The sequence below is a fragment of the Narcine bancroftii genome, unplaced genomic scaffold (genome assembly GCF_036971445.1).
Source record: "Narcine bancroftii isolate sNarBan1 unplaced genomic scaffold, sNarBan1.hap1 Scaffold_296, whole genome shotgun sequence".
In the NCBI taxonomy this organism is placed as follows: Eukaryota; Metazoa; Chordata; class Chondrichthyes; order Torpediniformes; family Narcinidae; genus Narcine; species Narcine bancroftii.
In genome coordinates, this window is record NW_027212032.1 from 81182 (window position 1) to 100221 (window position 19040).

The 19040-nt window shown below is 48.6% G+C and overlaps 2 protein-coding genes across 7 annotated transcripts in view; one reads left to right on the forward strand and one right to left on the reverse strand.

The window, feature by feature from the left end:
- LOC138750890 (keratin, type II cytoskeletal 8-like) overlaps window positions 1–19040 on the forward strand; it is a 35782-nt gene that overhangs the window by 14016 nt on the left and 2726 nt on the right. The window contains exons 3-7 of one of the 2 annotated variants that reach the window (XM_069913013.1): window positions 4942–5037; window positions 6603–6767; window positions 10461–10586; window positions 16077–16297; window positions 18131–18219. In XM_069913013.1, coding sequence (XP_069769114.1) covers window positions 4942–5037; window positions 6603–6767; window positions 10461–10586; window positions 16077–16297; window positions 18131–18219 — 697 coding nt within the window. The remainder of the gene's footprint in view (window positions 1–4941; window positions 5038–6602; window positions 6768–10460; window positions 10587–16076; window positions 16298–18130; window positions 18220–19040) is intronic. The other variant, XM_069913014.1, reaches the window with a different exon arrangement.
- Window positions 1–19040, reverse strand: part of aamp (angio-associated, migratory cell protein) — a 59716-nt gene that overhangs the window by 780 nt on the left and 39896 nt on the right. The window contains exon 11 of one of the 5 annotated variants that reach the window (XM_069913011.1): window positions 14554–14657. The exons of 3 other annotated variants lie outside the window; for them this stretch is intronic. In XM_069913011.1, coding sequence (XP_069769112.1) covers window positions 14582–14657 — 76 coding nt within the window. In that variant the 3' untranslated portion in view covers window positions 14554–14581. Of the gene's footprint in view, window positions 1–14553; window positions 14658–19040 lie in introns of those variants that run through there. One more of the 5 variants, XM_069913009.1, reaches the window with a different exon arrangement.

Sequence of the window (19040 nt, forward strand, 5' to 3'; positions counted from 1 at the left end):
CCCTTTAAAATCTAGGCTAATCCTCTCAAAAGATCAGGTTGCCTTGATGAGAGTGGCCTCTGGAGCTTTGACATATTGCGGTTTGCATTCTGCGCAAACAGGACAGCTTTTAGTCAGTTTCCTGACTTCTTCCAGAGAGTAAGGAAGGTTCTTCGCCCTTATGTAGTGGAAGAATCTCGTGACTCCTGGGTGGCACAGTCTGCTATGGATCTCTTTTAGCCCCTCCAGCTGAGCACCAGCAGGAGATCGTGACAATGGGTCAGAGGGATGATTTAACCTGCCCGGTCTGTACTGGATCTCATAATTATAAGTTGAGAGTCTATTTGCCAGCGTACCATCTTATTGTTCTTGATTTTACTTTTGTGTTTAGGACTGAACATGTAGGCTACAAATTTCTGATCAGTGACAAGAATAAATTTTCTGCCGGCAAGAAAGTGTCTCCAGTAGCGAACAGTTTCAATAATAGCCTGGGCTTCTTTTTCAATGGCAGGATGTTTAAGTTCAGGTCCGCGTAACGTGCGGGAGAAGAAGGCCACAGGTCTGCCCTTTTGATTAAGGGTTCCTGCCAAGGCACAATCTGAGGCACCAGTTTCCACTTGGAATGGGACGTCCTCGTCAATGGACGAGAGTGCAGCTTTGGCAATATCAGCTTTAATTCTCTCCAAAGCCTTCAAGGCCATTGGAGAGAGAGGAAAAGATTTAGTGTCAAACAGAGGGCGTGCCTTCGTGGCGTAGTCCCGAACCTATTTGCAGTAGTAGGAAAAGAATCCCATACACCTTTTAAGGGCTTTTGCTGAGTTTGGGGGTGGTAACTTCTTAAGGGGAGCCATTCTTCTGGGTCAGGGCGGATTTCGCCCTTGCGGACCATGTAGCCCAGAATGGGTAGCTCTGTCGCGTTGAACACACATTTGTCCTCGATAAATGTAAGGTCCCGCATAAACGACTGGCTTCCAAAATCAAGGCTCATGGGATTGGGGGCAAAGTATTGATGTGGATTGAGAACTGGCTGGCAGGTAGAAGACAGAGAGTTGGGATAAATGGCTCATTTTCTGAGTGGCAGGCGGTGACCAGTGGGGTACCACAGGGATCTGTACTGGGACCCCAGCTGTTCACAATTTACATTAATGATCTGGATGAGGGGATTGGATGTAATATCTCCAAATTTGCAGATGACACTAAGCTAGGAGGGGTTGTGTGCACGGAAGAGGGGGTCAGGAAGCTCCAGTGTGATTTGGATAAATTGAGGGACTGGGCAGATCCATGGCAAATGCACTACAATGTGGATCAATGTGAGGTTATCCACTTTGGTAATAAAAACCGGAGGGCAGATTACTATTTGAATGGCAATAGATTAAGAGATGGGGAAGTGCAGAGAGACCTAGGGGTACTTGTACACCAGTCTCTGAAGGCGAGCATGCAGGTACAGCAGGCGGTTAAAAAGGCAAATGGTAATGTTGGCCTTCATATCAAGAGGGTTTGAGTATAGGAACAAGGATACCTTACTGCAGCTGTACAGGGCCTTGGTGAGAGCCCACCTGGAGTATTGTGTGCACTTTTGGTCACCTTATCTAAGGAAGGATGTTCTTGCAATGGAGGGAGTGCAGAGGCGATTCACCAGGCTGATACCTGGAATGGCAGGAATGACTAATGAGGAAAGATTGCGCAAATTGGGATTGTACTCGCTGGAGTTTAGAAGATTGAGAGGGGATCTCATAGAGACATATAAATTTCTGGCAGGACTGGACAGAATGGATGCAGATGGGATGTTTCCAAGGATGGGAAAATCCAGAACCCGGGGCCATGGTTTGAGGATAATAGGCAAACCATTTAGGACCGAGACGAGGAGGAATTTCTTTACCCAGAGGGTGGTGAATCTGTGGAATTCATTGCCACAGAGGGCAGTAGAGGCAGGTTCATTAAATATATTTAAGAGGGAATTAGATCTATTTCTTCAGTATAAGGGTATTAAAGGTTACGGAGAGAAGGTGGGGACGGGGTACTGAACTTTAAGATCAGCCATGATCTCGTTGAATGGCAGAGCAGGCTCGAAGGGTCGAATGACCTACTCCTGCTCCTATCTTCTATGTTTCTATGTTGAGTTCTTTAGCCATTGCTAAAAATTTCTTTAAGTTGTCGTGCTCAGCCTGTGTTTTCCCACAGATAGTGACATTATCCGGATAGGGAAACGTACCCTGTAACTCATACGTCCTAACAATCTGAAACACTGACACACCATTAGTGACTCCAAAGGTACCCTTTTAAACTGGTATAACCCCCCCATTAGCCTCAAAGGCTGGATAGGGTCGTTCCTTTTTTTAATGGGGGATTTGGTGATAAGCTGCTTTGAGGTCAATAGTGGAGTACACTTTGTATTGAGCTATCTGATTAATCATTTCATTGATGCATGACAGGGGGTAGGCATCCAGGTTAGTGTAATGGTTGATTGTCTGGCTGTAGTCAATAGCCAGTCATTTCTTAGTGTGATTTTTCACAACTACCACCTGGGCTCGCCACTGACTCTTACTGGGTTCAATTACTCCCTCTTTAAGCCATCTCTGGGTCTCAGCTTTAATAAACTCACGATCCTCTTTGCTATAAGAACAGCTCTTAGTGGCAATTGGCCGACACTCAGGGGATAAATCACTGAAAAGGGAGGGAGCTTAGATCTTTAATGTGGACAGACTAGCAGTAACTAGCACAGGGGATGGTAAGTGTGGGTAGTGGCCCACCGAAATTTAACACCACACTGTTCATCTGAGATTGAATATCTAACCCCAGTACCACAGGGGCTTATCCAGATAGAATATGATTACTGTTTGACATCGTCTTTGTTCACTTCATCAACTGGCCCTTCAAATTTATTAGCAGAAACTCATGGTACAATAATGAAAGACAATAGATGCATATCCAGTTATATCCAAGGGGAGTGTCCTTAACAGTAGAGATAAAGCACAGCCAATGTTAGTACAGAGGTGGGGGGGAGAGACAGGCAGCTTGGCAGACACTCACCACAGGAGGTTATCACCTTTTTATCACCAATTAGCTAAGAATCTCACAAAAAAAATTGGCCTCTCTGCCCCATTATTACTTCATTTTTGAACTTCAAATTAAAAACAGAGAGAACAGTTTAGCTCCTGGTGAATTTGTGGAGCAGACTTGATGGGTCAAATGGCTTCCTCCTGTTCCTTTATCTTATGAAAAGCGCTAATAATCAAGATGAAAATGTCATGTTTTATTACAAGTCCATTAGATGTAGACTTCACTAAAGTCCACGCTAATTTGTATGAATATTGCCAGTTTAGATATTTTTGGTCTCGACGTTGAATTCAATCAGTGGTTGCTTTGTTTCTCAGCTTGTAACATTGCCCTTAATTTAATTTCTAAGGAGGCCAAGAGGGAACAATCATCCACTGCCCATTTCAGAGAATACATTCGCATGACGCTTTCGTTTCCAGGCGCAGAGAGGAGCTGGGACACGTTCGAGTCCTTGGCTCGTGTATTAAGAGTGGATTTTATCTTGTATTCATTTCAAAGAAGCACGATATATGACAGCCAAACCAGATCAAACAATTTTATTACCATTAGCTTTCCAGTACTCCATGCCCCACTCCAATGTAACTGTATTTGAATCAAAACTAAAATTTCCTGAAATGGAGGGGGTTCCTTCTACTTTCCACTTTTCTTCTTTGGCTTGGCTTCGCGGACGAAGATTTATGGAGGGGGTAAAAAGTCCACGTCAGCTGCAGGCTCGTTTGTGGCTGACCAGTCCGATGCGGGACAGGCAGACACGATTGCAGCGGTTGCAAGGGAAAATTGGTTGGTTGGGGTTGGGTGTTGGGTTTTTCCTCCTTTGCCTTTTGTCAGTGAGGTGGGCTCTGCGGTCTTCTTCAAAGGAGGCTGCTGCCCGCCAAACTGTGAGGCGCCAAGATGCACGGTTTGAGGCGTTATCAGCCCACTGGCGGTGGTCAATGTGGCAGGCACCAAGAGATTTCTTTAGGCAGTCCTTGTACCTTTTCTTTGGTGCACCTCTGTCACGGTGGCCAGTGGAGAGCTCGCCATATAATACGATCTTGGGAAGGCGATGGTCCTCCATTCTGGAGACGTGACCCATCTAGCGCAGCTGGATCTTCAGCAGCGTGGACTCGATGCTGTCGACCTCTGCCATCTCGAGTACCTCGACGTTAGGGGTGTGAGCTCTCCAATGGATGTTGAGGATGGAGCGGAGACAACGCTGGTGGAAGCGTTCTAGGAGCCGTAGGTGGTGCCGGTAGAGGACCCATGATTCGGAGCCGAACAGGAGTGTGGGTATGACAACGGCTCTGTATACGCTTATCTTTGTGAGGTTTTTCAGTTGGTTGTTTTTCCAGACTCTTTTGTGTAGTCTTCCAAAGGCGCTATTTGCCTTGGCGAGTCTGTTGTCTATCTCATTGTCGATCCTTGCATCTGATGAAATGGTGCAGCCATTATTACCATTACCATTACCATTACAATTGTTCGAATTAACACTAGTTACAGATAGAAGGCAGGTAACAACAGGCATGTGCATTTCCCTGCTGCTGGCACAGGCAGAGAGGTTCCAGCTGCATGGGGAATTATGGGTAACAAAGATGGCCATTGATCCCACATTGAGGCGCTGTCGCTGCCCGTTTTGTTAATTTCAGTGAATAGGTGAAAACCATTCAACAGGAGCATTGAAAGCTACAAGTTGTTGCAATTTTAAAATAGTTTAGCATTGTTAAAGTGATATTTCTATTGTTGAATCTCTTAGTTCTATTGTTGTTTGATGGGCCCCCTAAACTCCGGGGCCCCGAAGCTTCAGCCTGCTGAGCCTAATGGTTAATCATGGAACAATGGACAGATAAGGGGGCGAGGGGCAGGTTGAGGACCACTAAGATCTCAGCTGAAACCTCATCCCTTCTCTCTTCCCCAAAACTTGCCCAGGAGGTGGATGAGGCTTACTTCCAAAAGGTGGAACTGGAGTCCAAGCTGGAATATCTCAGCAACCTGATCGAGTTCCTAAAGCTGCTGTATGCCGAGGTGAGTCCCTGCTCCATCCCCAACTCTTGAGGATTGGGGGCAGCTCTTCCTCCATCTCCTGGGGTGGGGGGGAGGCGCAGAGTCTCGGGGTTGAGGCAGGAGGTGGGCGCAGAGTCCTGGGGCGGGGGGGGTGCAGTCTAAGGGTGGAGGTGGGGGGGGGCTGACTCAGAGTGGTAAGGGCAGGAGAAGTCCTGGGGCAGAGGAGTGGGGGGAGACACAGAATTGGGGTGGTGGTGGGGGGTCAAATTCCTGGGGCAGAGGCGAGGGGGGAAGATTCCTTTGGCAGTGGAGGGGGCTGTGGGGCAATCTCAGGGTGGAGAAGGTAGGGAGGGGTGGAGGTGAGATTCCCGGGGTGGAGCTGGGAGGGGGCAAATTCCTGGGGCAGGGAGGGAGGGGGAAGATTCCGAGGGTAGAGAGGCAGAGAGAAAGGGTGGGCAGAGTTCTGGGATGAAGGGTGGGGGGGGGCATAGTCCCAGGGCAGTGGCAGCAGGGGGCCAGAGTTCCAAGGGAAAGGTCGGGATGGAGGAACAAACTCCCAGGATGGAGGATGGGAGGGGGAGCAGAGTCCCAGGGCAGTGGGTGGGAGGGGAGCAGAGATGGATGGCAGAGTCCCAGGGCAGAGGAGGGGAAGTTTCCATTCAATGACCTGGAGCAGAACTTTTCAAAGGGAATCAGAGGTAAGGGAGAAATATTCAGAGAAGCAGGGCAAAATGACTGATGGGATAGCATAGCACGATGGGACAAAAGTCCTCCTGTGCTATATTCATCTGCAAAATGCATCATATCGCACTCAGCATAGCTATACTCTCCTGCTGCCAGTGTACATCCTCGTGGAACAGTGCAGAGGAAGTTTTACTTAAAACAAAACCATGTTGTCTTTACCATTCTTTTTAACCTTTTTAACAAAGGGGGTCAGTTCAGTGATGAAAACAAATCACATTTATACAATATAACAGTAAGACGCTATGTACTCGTTCAAATTATAACATAGCATCACCTTCCAAAGTACACTGGAGCCCCTACGGCACCCACCAGTCCCGGAAATCCCCCCATCGTACCCACGGACAACTCTGTGCCTGGGATAATGTGCCCAAGGAAACTCCGTGCCCAGGACAATTCCACATCCGGGACAATTCCACATCCGGGATAACTCCATGCCCTGGACAATATGGCCAAGGCATCTCCGCACCTGGGACAACTCTGCACTTGGAATAACTCCATGCCCTGGACAACATGCCCAAGGCAGCTCCATGCCTGGGACAACTCCATGCCCAGGACAACATGCCCAAGGCAGCTCTACACCCAGGACAACTCCATGCCCTGGACAACATGCCCAAGGCAGCTCCACGCCTGGGACTCGCAGAGCCAACTCCATCATCCACCTCCACACTGGTAGGGTACAACTGGCTTGGCACTCAGTGCTCTCCAGCCCTGGGGGGAGGGGGCAGGTGGTGATGGGTCAGTGTGGTGGGAGCGTTACTTTCCCAACCATGTCACGGATGAGTGTGCGCGAGCCAGCTGTGTGGTGAGGGTTGAGTAACCGGCAACAAACTGTGGGATTGCAGGAGATTCAGGAGCTGCAGTCGCAGATCCAGTCGACCGCCGTCACCCTGAAGGTGAGGAAAAGCCAGCAGCTGGACATGCAGAGTATCATCACAGACGTGAAGCAGCAGCACGCTGGTATCGCCGCCAAGAACAAGGCCGAGGCCGAGGCCTGGTACCAGAACATGGTGAGATCCCTGCGGCTCCGGCATCAGTCACTTGCATCGTCGTCTTCCCCCCTGTCCCATGGTGACCAGAACCATCCCCAATCCCTCACTGGAACCCTTGCCCCCATCCTGCAGTGACCAGAACTGTCCCCAGTCCCTCACTGGACATGTCAACTCCATCCTGTGTGTATCAGTCAAGAGAGTGCAACAGCATAGAGGTACTTCACCAAGTTGTCCACCCGTCTAATGTCCCAGGTAGCGGGGAGAGCTTGCAAAGTCCACGCAGACCGTGCCAGAAATGGGGATCGAACCCAAGTCTCTGGAACTGGGAGGCCAGCAACACTACCTTCTGCTCCACCCCACTGTAATCTCCCTATATTTATACTCCATGCCTCAAGATCAAACCCATATTCACCACATCAGCTGGCAGCTCGTTCCACACTCCCACTGGAAGTGAAAATCTTTCCCCTAAAGTTCCCCCTAAACCATACCCCTTTCAACTTAAAACCAGGACCCCTCGTATTTACCTTCCCCAATCTAAATGGTAAAAGCCTACTTGCATCCATTCTGTCTAATCTTGTAAACCTCTAACAAATCTCCCCTCATTCTTCTGTGCTCCAAGGAATAAAGTCTTAATCTGTTTAATCTTTCCCTGTAACTCAACTCCTGAAGACCCGGAAACATCCTGATAAATCTCTGCACTCCTTCAATCTTATTGATATCCTTCCTGTAGTTTGGTGACCAAAACTGCACACAATATTCCAAATGTGGCCTCACCAATGTCTTAAACAACTTCAACATAACATCCCAACTCCTGTACTTAATACTTTGATTTATAAAGGCTAAGATGCCAAAATCTTTCTGATTAGGGAAAGGAGAGATGCAACGAGACTTGGGTGTTGCTGTGAACCAATGGTAGGTTGGCCTTCATATCAAGAGGGTTTGAGTATAGGAACAAGGATACCTTACTGCAGCTGTACAGGGCCTTGGTGAGAGCCCACCTGGAGTATTGTGTGCAGTTTTGGTCACCTTATCTAAGGAAGGCTGTTCTTGCAATGGAGGGAGTGCAGAGGTGATTCACCAGGCTGATACCTGGAATGGCAGGAATGACTTAGGAGGAAAGATTGCGCAAATTGGGATTGTACTCGCTGGAGTTTAGAAGATTGAGAGGGGATCTCATAGAGACATGTAAAATTCTGGCAGGACTGGACAGAATGGATGCAGATAGGATGTTTCCAATGACGGGAAAATCCAGAACCCGGGGCCATGGTTTGAGGATAATAGGCAAACCATTTAGGACTGAGATGAGGAGGAATTTCTATACCCAGAGGGTGGTGAATCTGTGGAATTCATTGCCACAGAGGGCAGTAGAGGCAGGTTCATTAAATATATTTAAGAGGGAATTAGATCTATTTCTTCAGTATAAGGGTATTAAAGGTTACGGAGAGAAGGCGGGGACGGGGTACTGAACTTTAAGATCAGCCATGATCTCGTTGAATGGCGGAGCAGGCTCGAAGGGTCGAATGACCTACTCCTGCTCCTATCTTCTATGTTTCTATGTTTCTAACCAGTCATTGAAAGTGGGCGTGCAGGTACAGCAGGCAGTGAGGAAACCAAATGGTATGTTGGCATTCATAGCAAGAGGATTAGAGTACAGGAACAGATAGGTTTTACTGCAGCTATACAGGGCCCTGGTGAGATCACATCTGGAGTATTGTCTACAGTTTTGGTCTCCTTTTCTGAGGAAAGACATCCTTGCCATAGAGGGAATGCAAAGAAGGTTCACTAAATTGATACCAGGGATGGCAGGACTTGGGTATGAAGAAAGACTGGATCGACTAGGCTTCTACTTGCTGGAATTTAGAAGATTGAGGGGGGAATCATCTTATAGAAATGTATAAAATTCTAAAGAGATTGGACAGGCTAGATGCAGAAAGGTTGTTCCTGATGTTGGGGAAAACCAGAACCAGGGGTCCCAGTTTAAGGATAAGGGGGAAGTCCTTTAGGATTGAGACTCCACCCCTTGTCGATGTCCTCGATGGAGTGAAGTCTGGTCCCCATGATGTCATAGGCCGAGTTAACAAACCTCTGTGGAGTTTATTTTTTCTTCTTTTGAGAGTTGTCACCTCTGTACCAGACAGTGATGCAACCAGCCAGAATACTCTCCACGGGACAACAGTAGAAACTTTGGAGACATATCTCCTCAAACTCCTCACTAAGTCTAGCTGCTGGTGAGCTGCCTTCGTGATTGCATCAACGTGGAGGCTCCAAGACAGATCCTTGGAGAGTGTTGACACCCAGGAATTTGAAGTTCTTGACCCTCTCCACTACTGAGCCCTCAATGAGGACTGGGCCATGTTCTTCTGACGTCCACAATCATCTCCTTGGCTTTCCTGACATTGAGCGCAAAGTTGTTGTCGTTACAACATTCAACGAGCTGATCCATCTCCCTCCTGTACGCGTCCTCATTGCAGTTTGTGACTCGGCTGACAACTGTGGTGTCATCGGCAAACTTGTAGATGACATTGGAATTGTGCGTGGCCACACAGTCATGGGTGTAGAATGAGTAGAGTAGTGGGCTAAGCCCGCATCATTGGGGTGGGCCTGTATTGATGATCAGTGAGGAGGAGACGTTGTTTCCAGTTCGTACTGACTGTGGTCGTCTGATGAGAAAGTCAAGGATCCAGTTGCAGAGGTGGGTATAGAGGCCCAGAGTTTGTAGCTTCTTGACCAGCCCTGAGGGAATAATGGTGGTGAAGGCCGAGCTGTAGTCGATGAAGAAAAGTCCGTGAAGTCTAGGAGTTGGTGTTTTCGAGGTGATCCAGATGGATCAGCTCAAAATCATGAGCTGATCCATTTCCCCACTCACCCCCACTGCCCAGCCTTCTCTCCATAACCTTTGATGCCCTGGCTAACCACGAACCTATCAATCTCTGCCTAAAATAGATGATAGGAGAGAAGTACAGAAGAAACCAAAACCTGACTGATTCACAGGGAACGGGGTCCATAAACCTTGAGCAGAGTCCTGTGGAGGGGGTGGTGAACAGATCGAGCATGGCTGCCCCTAGAATGTAGGTGGCTGAGGTTTATAAAATCATGAGTTCAGAATATACAAGGTAAATAGTCATTATCTGTTCCGCAGGGTAGGTGAATCTAAAACTCGACGTTATGGGTTTAAGGTGAGAGGGGAAAAGTTTAAAGGAGATTTGAGGGGGACCTTCTTCACACAGAGGGTGGTGGCTGTGTGGAACAAGCAGCTAAAGGAAATGGGGGAGGTTGGGATAATTATAACATTTAAAAGCCATTTAGATAGGCCCATGGATAGGGTAGTTTTAGAGGGGATTGGGGGATGGACAAAGTGCAGGTTAATGGGACTGCCTTGGTTATCTTGAACAGTTGGGACAGAGAGCATGTTTCCGTGCTCCAAAACCTAAAGCTAGAAACATGTAAGAATTTCAGTGCATAGAACTCCATGACTCCAAGTTCCTGGTTTTTACTGTACCCTTATTCACCTCTTACTGTGGATCCCCTCAACATTGCTCAAATTCATCTTGTCCTTTGAGAGAAGATTGTCCATTCTTACGGTACCTATCGCTAACAATAGCACTGCATCTCAAATGACCAAACTATGCCTTGGCCTTTCATCGGTAGGCCAGACCCACAGGGGTCCTGGTCAGCACAGCCCGATGCTCACCGCACTCTCCCTGTCCACAGCTGCAGGATCTGGAGAACGACAAGGCGAGGCAGAACGAGGACATGCGAAACACGAAGAACGAGGCGGCGGAACTGAACCGGCAGCTGCAGAGGTTAAAGTCGGACATTGACGGGTTTCAGAACCAGGTAGGAAGCAGGTGCAGACACAGGGCCAGGAGAGACAATGATTTGTGTCTGAGACTCGCCTCACTGATCAAGGGACAAACATTGTAAACTAGTAACTGGTCTCGCACCTATTCTCTTTTCAGATGGTTTTTCTTTCTATCTCCTCAGACCTCTGCCCTGCGAATGGTTGAAGGGACAGTCCAAAGGGAGCTTCACTCTGTGTCTGATCCCAGGAGTGTGTGATGGGTCAGTGTGGTGGGGAATTTCACCCTGTGTCTGACCCTGGAAGTGTGTGATGGGATGGTGTGGAGGGAGCTTCACTCTGCATCTGACCCCGGGAGTGTGTGATGGGACGGTGTGGAGGGAGCTTCACTCTGTGTCTGACCCCGGGAGTGTGTGATGGGACGGTGTGGAGGGAGCTTCACTCTGTGTCTGACCCTGGGAGTGTGTGATGGAACGGTGTGGAGGGAGCTTCACTCTGTGTCTGACCCTGGGAGTGTGTGATGGGACGGTGTGGAGGGAGCTTCACTCTGTGTCTGACCCTGGGAGTGTGTGATGGGACGGTGTGGAGGGAGCTTCACTCTGTGTCTGACCCCGGGAGTGTGTGATGGATGGTGTGGAGGGAGCTTCACTCTGTGTCTGACCCTGGGAGTGTGTGATGGGACGGTGTGGAGGGAGCTTCACTCTGTGTCTGACCCCGGGAGTGTGTGGTGGGACGGTGTGGAGGGAGCTTCACTCTGTGTCTGACCCTGGGAGTGTGTGATGGGATGGTGTGGAGGGAGCTTCACTCTGCGTCTGATCCCAGGAGTGTGTGATGGGATGGTGTGGAGGGAACTTCACTCTGTGTCTGAATATTTAGGGCTTCACAATGTGGTGGAAATTATCATGAGGGGAGAATGCCCCTGTTAATTTCAGAGTTAGGACAGGATGACACACTTAGTGTAGCAGTTAGTGTGATGCTATTACAGCGCCAACATCCCGGGTTCGAATGCTGCATTGTTGGTAGGGAGTTTGTACCTTCTACCCGTGTCTGCGTGTGTTTTCTCCTGGGGCTCCGGTTTCCTCCCACCCTTCAAAATGTACCAGGGATTGTAGGTTATTTGGTGTCATTGGGTGGCGTGGGCTCATGGGCCCATAGTCTGTTACCAGACTTGGAGGGGAACTCTGGTGACACCTACTGGAGGGATGTGGATAGATGGCAGCAGGTATGACTGAAACTGCATCTCTTTTTGCCGTAAAATTGAGTGGGTGCCGGCAGCTGAGCCGTGGCTCGAAGGCCACAGGGGTAGCATCAAACCAAAGGATCTTGTAAACTGGGAGACATTTATTATACAGCAGAGAAGACAAAGAGAGGTGACATAATTGAGGTGTATAAGAATATGAGAGGCTTAGATTGGGTGGACAACCAGCACCATTTTCCCAGAAAGCTCGTGGTCAACACCAGAGGACATCTGTTTAAAGTGAGCGGAGGAACATTTACTCAGATAATACATTGCTGGGGGTGGTGGCGGAGGCTGGAACAGTAGGGGCATTAGCTACATGGAAGAAAGGAAAATTAGAGGTCCAGAAATGCCAGAGGCACTCAGCTGGTCTCCCAGTGTCCATAGTGGGTAAAGATTCATTTCCTCCTGTGGACGCTGTGAGACGCTGGCATTTCTGGATTTTTATTGCAATCGCAGTGACTTTCTGTTTCATGCCAAGAAAAACAGAGGGGTTATGGGTCTGATGTAGATTATTGTGGATTAGGCTTACGTCGGTCAGCACAACTTTGTGGGCCACAGCCTCTGAACTGTGCCAGAATGTTTTATGTTGTTTGTAATTAGTAGGTGGAAAATGGAGTATGAGAGGAAACTTGTAGGGAAGATAAAAATTGACGGTAAAAGCTTCTATCAGTGTTAAAAGGAGACATGGTAAAGCAAACGCTGGCCCTTTATAGTCAGAACCAGGAGAATTCACCATGGGGACCAAGGAGGTGCAGACCAATTGAATAGGTTCTTTGGTTCCATCCATTTACCGTTCAGGGAATACAGGGGGTCTGAGGGACCAGCAGAGAGGAGACCTTCATCCCAGAGTGCTTATGGAGGTGGTCTCAGGGACAGTGGTTGTTCTTTACACTCTGGGTCAGTTTCTTTGCATTGGAAGGTCAAATAACAGAGGGAGAGAGAAATCAGTGTTTTATAAATCCCTGAGCCTGACATCAGCGATGGGCAAAATTTAATTGTTTAATTTTTTTAATTTTAAATTTAACAATAAAATACAGTAGATACCCACTTGTTAGGGGAGTCCAGGACAAGACGGCACAACTTCAGGATTGAAGGGTGCCCGTTTAAAACAGAGATGTGGAGGAATTTCTTGGTTGTTGGGTGTATTTAAGGCAGAGATTGACAGGTATCTGAATAGTCAGCGTATCAGAGGTTATGGGGAGAAGGCCAAGGAATGGGGCCGAGTGGGAGAATGGATCAGCTCATGATGGAACTGCGGGGAAGACTCGACAGGCCGAATGGCCTACTTCTGCTCCTATAACTTATGGTCTTATGAAGGCCCATCAAGCCCATGAAACCCACGCCATCCAATCACACCCAATTAATCTACCAACTCTGTACATTTTGCAGAGTGAGAGGAAACTGGAACACCCGGGGAATCCACACAGGTCACAGGGAGAACATGCAAACTCCTCACAGTGGATTCAGGTCAGCATGGATTTTCAAAAAGGGATCATGCTTGACAAATCTTCTTGAATTCTTGAGCAAGTAACCAGTGGAGAGGGAAATGGTGAACCATTTGTTTTGCATTTGGACTTTGAAAAGGCTACCACTAAGGTCCTGCACAAGAGATTGGTGTGCAAAGTTAGAGACCATGGTACAGGCGGTGAGGTACTGACGCAGATAGAAAACCAGGAGAGGCAGGAAGAAGAGTGGGAATAAATGGGTCCTTTTCAGATTGGCAGCCAGTTACTTGGTGGGTACCACAGGATTCAACAATGGGGCCCCAGATCTTTACAAGATGTATTGATAAGGCAGCACAGTACCATAGTGGATAGTGCAATGCTATTACTGTGCTGTCAACCCAGGTTCGAATCCCGCACTCTCTGTAAGGAGTTTGTACATTCTCCCTGTGTCTGCGTGGGTTTTTTCTCACCGTTCAGAAATGTAGAGGTTTGTAGATTAATTTGGGTTTAAATGGCTGGAATTGGCTTCTACCACGCTGTAATAATTTTTTAATTTTAAAAATTAATCCAGACACTAGGGCAATGTGAGCTGTAAGGGAGATTCCAAGAGGCTGCAGGGTGACTTGGACAGATTAGGAGAATGGGCAGATGTATGGCAGATGCAGTCTAATGACAATATGTGTGAGGCTCTCCACTTTGTTGACAATAACAGGCAGGCAGATTATTATCTGAATGGTGGCACGAGGTGCAACAAGACCTGGGGGAGACACAGGGTATCAGTCACTGAAGGTTGGATTGCATGTACAGCGGGTGGGGAAGATCTGGGGGTGATGGGGCATCAGTCAGTGAAGGAAGGGTCGCACGTACAGCAGGTGGGGAAGACCTGGGGGTCACGGAGCATCAGTCAGTGAAGGGTGGGTCACACGTACAGCAGATGGGGAAGACCTGGAGGTGATGGGGCATCACTCAGTGAAGGGTGGGTCGCAAGTACAGCAGGTGGGGAAGACCTGGGGGCCACGGGGCATCACTCAGTGAAGGGTGGGTCGCAAGTACAGCAGGTGGGGAAGACCTGGGGGCCACGGGGCATCAGTCAATGAAGGGTGGGTCACACGTACAGCAGGTGGGGAAGACCTGGAGGTGATGGGGCATCAGTCAGTGAAGGGTGGGTCGCAAATACTGCAGGTGGGGAAGACCTGGGGGCCACGGGGCATCAGTCAGTGAAGGGTGGGTCACATATACAGCAGGTAGGGAAGAAAGCAAACGGTGTGTTGGCCTTTATTGTGAGAGATTTTGAATGTAGATGCAGTTGTGAGGCCTCACCTGGGATGTTGTGGACAATTTTGACCTTCTAATCTGAGGAAGGACATTCTTGCATTGAAGGAGTCCAGTGAAGGTTCACCAGGCTGATCCCTGGGATAGCAGGACTAACAGATGAAGGGAAACAGGATAGACCAGGGTTAAACTCACAGAGATTTAGAAGGCTGATCTGAGATTAAATTTAAAAAAAATTAATTAAAATTTTTACATTGTGATATACAGTACGGTAACAGACCATTCCAGCCTATGAGCCCGTGCTACCCAAATTAACCTACAGCCCCCCTCCGCACATTTTTGGAGGGTGGGAGGAAATCAGAGCAGCTGGAGGAAACCCACACAGACATGGGGAGAACATACACACTCCTTAAATACAGTGACAGAGATGTAGAAAATTCTGACAGGACTGGACAGGTAAAATGGAAGAAGAATGTTCTGGATGTTGGGAAGCCCAGGAGAGGGAGACATTTGGGACTGAGATGAGGAGAAACCTCTTCAGTCAGAGAGGTGTGAGCTTGTGGAACTCCGTCCCACAGAGAATTGTTGAGGCTGGACCATTAGATATATTTAGAAGGGAGCTGGATGTGGCCCTCAACATTGAAGGGCCCGAGGGATGAGGAGAAAGCAAGAATAGGGACTGAGCCTAATAGCCTGAGTATGCATGAGATTGTCTGATCTCGGAACCTAAGCAGGCTCAGGCCTGGTCGGTACTTGTAGCGGAGACTGCCCAGGAATGCCAGGTGCTGTAGGGGTCTGTGAGGGGCAATGGACAAAAATGGCGACAAAAGTTAAAGAACTTCAAGCATCTTATATTCTAAATGTAGTATTCCAATAATGAAACCTTGACACATGATGGTGTGGTACAGACTCAAAGGCCTGAATGGCCTGCTCCTAATTCTGATGCTGGCTTGTTTGGTGCTTACCCAGAAGTGATGGAGAAACTCAGCGGGTCCATCCAGCATCTGTAAGAAGTAAAAGGGCAGTCGTCGTTTCAGATTCCTGACGAGGGACCCTGATTCCTGTCAAAAGGCTCAGGCTCAACGTCGACTGCTTCGTACAAATGCTGCGCGACCTGCTGAGTTTATCCAGACCTTTGTGTTTTCCACCTTGACTGATTGGCTGTGATCTTGGAGATGTGATCTGAAATCTCCCTCCTGCTGGATTACAGCATTAATCCTGCAGGTCTCATTCCCCACAGGTAACTGGATAGCCAACAGGACATTTCCTCTCTGATTTAAATGTCAGTGAAAATGGCTTTCTTCTGCATTTTTTTAAGCCTCTTTATGTGGAATTAAGGAAACATACAAAAAGAAATGCTATTTTCAAATAGTAGGGAAGTATTTTTAGGAGGAGTGGGTTGAAATAGTAGTTTGATGGGGTATTCTGGGGAGCCAGAACTGATGGGCTGAATGTCCTCTTTGGGAACTGATTGTTGGTTAATCAGAGGGGTGTGTTGGGAGATGGTTCTCGGTCTCCCAGTGTGGCTGCAGTGTGGACAACCTCCCTGAGGAAAGTCTGGTGTCTGGCAGAGGGGGTCTCTGGAGGCGAACATCGTGGAGGTGGAGGATCGCGGGCAACTCGCCATCAAAGAGGCCAAGAACCACATCAACGACCTGCAGGAGGCTCTGCGCAAGGTGAAGACGGACCTGGCAGACCAAGCGCGCGAACACCAGGAGCTGCAGAACGCCACCATGGCCCTGGACATGGAGATCGCCACCTACCGCAAGCTCCTGGACGGAGAGGAGGAGAGGTAAAGCTGACGGGAGCAGGCACCCTGCACCACACTGGCCTCCCCACTGATCTCCCGCCTCCCCTGCCCTCCTGCAGACAAGGATCCACAGTAGGCGTTGATACACACATGTGCCCAGAAGGAGCATTTGATCAGATAAATGACCACCAGTCCAGTTGTGTGAGGGGTAGTCATTGGGTCCAAGGTAGTGAGGTCTGTCCTCATCTCTCCCCACCTCACAAGGTGATAAGGGAGATAGGCCTGAACGCAACCTGCTGGATGAACTCAGCAGGTCTAGTAGCATCTGCGGGAGAGAAAGAACGGCTGGAACCTCTCATCAGGATGTGCAGAGACCAGATGATCAGTGTAACAGGGACAGGGTGGGAGAAGTTGGACAGGGGTCAGTAAGGGTTGGGTGAACCAGGGAGTGGTAAAGACTATAACAGATAGATGGGGAGGGCTAGGCAGTTTGTTGGTAGGTGTCAGACAAAGGGAAGAAAAATGGAGGAGGGAAGGAAGATGATGTCTGAGGGTGGCGGTGGACACGGGGAGGAGGGTACAGTGCTGGAATCTGGGGCAGAGAAGGTGGAACTGTTGAGGGAGAGGTGAAGGGAGATGGGCCCAGAGAGTGGGGTGGAGGAGGGAATGGAATCCTGCTGGTGGGGGAGGATAGAAGAAGGGGAAAGAGAAGAGGTGGGGCAGGGGGCTGGGTGTGGGGAGGAGGAGAAAAATGAGGGAGGATGGAAGAACAGAGGTGGATCAGAAGAGAGAGGTCTCATTATTGAAGTGAACATCCATGCCACTGGGCTGTAGAGTGCCCAGGCCCGGGAAGTATAAGGTGTTGGGTCTCTCTCTGACAGAGCAGGTCAAGGTTGGCCAGGGACTGGGAAGTGGAGTTGGAACTGCATGCAGGGAAGATGATTCTGGTTTTCTCCAGCTAATTCCAAGTGCTTTATGAGGGTCTGTTTCACACACCTGTCTCCCCACCCCTGTGATGTGGCACATGCCCTATCGGCAAGCCCCACTGCTCTGTGCAGGTGGGGGTGAGAGGAGGGAGTGGACTTCTGTCCCTTGGTCCATCAGTCACTAACTGGATCTCTGTTACCAGGGCTTTCCTCAACCTGATGAACTTCTATCCATGGGATTGACAGAGACCAAGACCTCAAGTCTCTGTGTTATGATGCAGAATGACACATAGAGCAGAACAATACAGGCCCTTCAGCCCGTGATGTTGAGCTGTCCTATGTAAACTTATTCCACGATCATCAAACCCTTTCCTCCCTCACACCCAGAACCCTCTAATTTTCTCTCATCCATGTCTAAGTTAAAAGTTCAAATTTATTGTCAGAGTATATACCTTGAGATTCTTTTTCCTAAGAGATTTTTAAATGTCCCTATTGTACCAAACTCCACCACCACCCCTAGCAATGTATTCCCAGCACCCACTGTGTGGGTGTGTAAAAACAAACCTTCCCCTAAACGTTCCTCCCCTCACCATGAACAGACATCCTCCGGTACTCTACATTGCCACCCCAAATTTAAAAAAAATGATGTGTGACAGGTTCTGATGAACCATCTTGACTACCCCTGATGAACAATTTTCCACACTCCAATCCCAAAATTAATTCCAAGGAATAATTGAGAGAAATCCACAAGCGTGTGCACGATGTCACTCCCAAGCTTGAAGGCTGCGTTCGTCTCGTTACAAGCATGAACTCTGAACTATAATAATAATGAGCTTATTGTTTTGCAAATTGTACATGTCAGAGTATTCCTCGTCAGGCCAAATCTCCTCAGACTCCTTGCGTTGGTGTTCCTGACCCATGTGACATGGTGTTTTCTCCTACCTTCCAGGGATGGTTTATCAGCCAGTGACACAATCCGGATGGTCAACACAGTTTCTGCCCCAAGGTCAAGCTTGACCAGAACGCAGCTGAAAACCAGTGAGTGGGAAAGTGTTTCCTGACCTATTAACGGTGTTAGAATTGTGAAGGGAAGGGAAACGGCACATCTCCCTCGAATAATGAGGGAACCGATCGGAGAGAAAGTTGGAAAGGAGAGACTCGAGCTTGGCGTTATTAAAAGAGGCCAGTCTTCTTTGGCTTGGCTTCGCGGACGAAGATTTATGGAGGGGTAATGTCCACGTCAACTGTAGGCTCATTTGTGGCTGACAAGTCCGATGCGGGACAGGCAGACACGGTTGCAGCGGTTGCAGGGGAAAATTGGTGGGTTGGGGTTGGGTGTTGGGTTTTTCCTCCTTTGTCTTTTGTCAGTGAGGTGGGCTCTGAGGTCTTCTTCAAAGGAGGTTGCTGCCCGCCAAACTGTGAGGCGCCAAGATGCACGGTTTGAGGCGATATCAGCCCACTGGCGGTGGTCAATGTGGCAGACACCAAGAGATTTCTTTAGGAAAGAGGCCAGTACTCTGACAATAAAACACTCAGGCCTGCAGATACCGTGGTTGAAGTGAAATCGCGACGCTGGAGAAACTCAGCAGGTCAAACAGTGGACTTTATCTTTGCTATATAAAGATACAGAACTGACGTTTCGGGCTTGAGCCCTTCATGAAAGTGAGAGCAAAATGTGCTCATACTTTGATGAAGGGCTCAAGCCCGAAACGTCAGTTCTGTATCTTTATATAGCAAAGATAAAGTCCACTGTTTGACCTGCTGAGTTTCTCCAGCGTTGTTGTCTTTACAACATTGATGTAATGTCTATCCATGGCCTCATGCATTGCCAAATCGAGGCTACCTGCAAATTGGAGGAA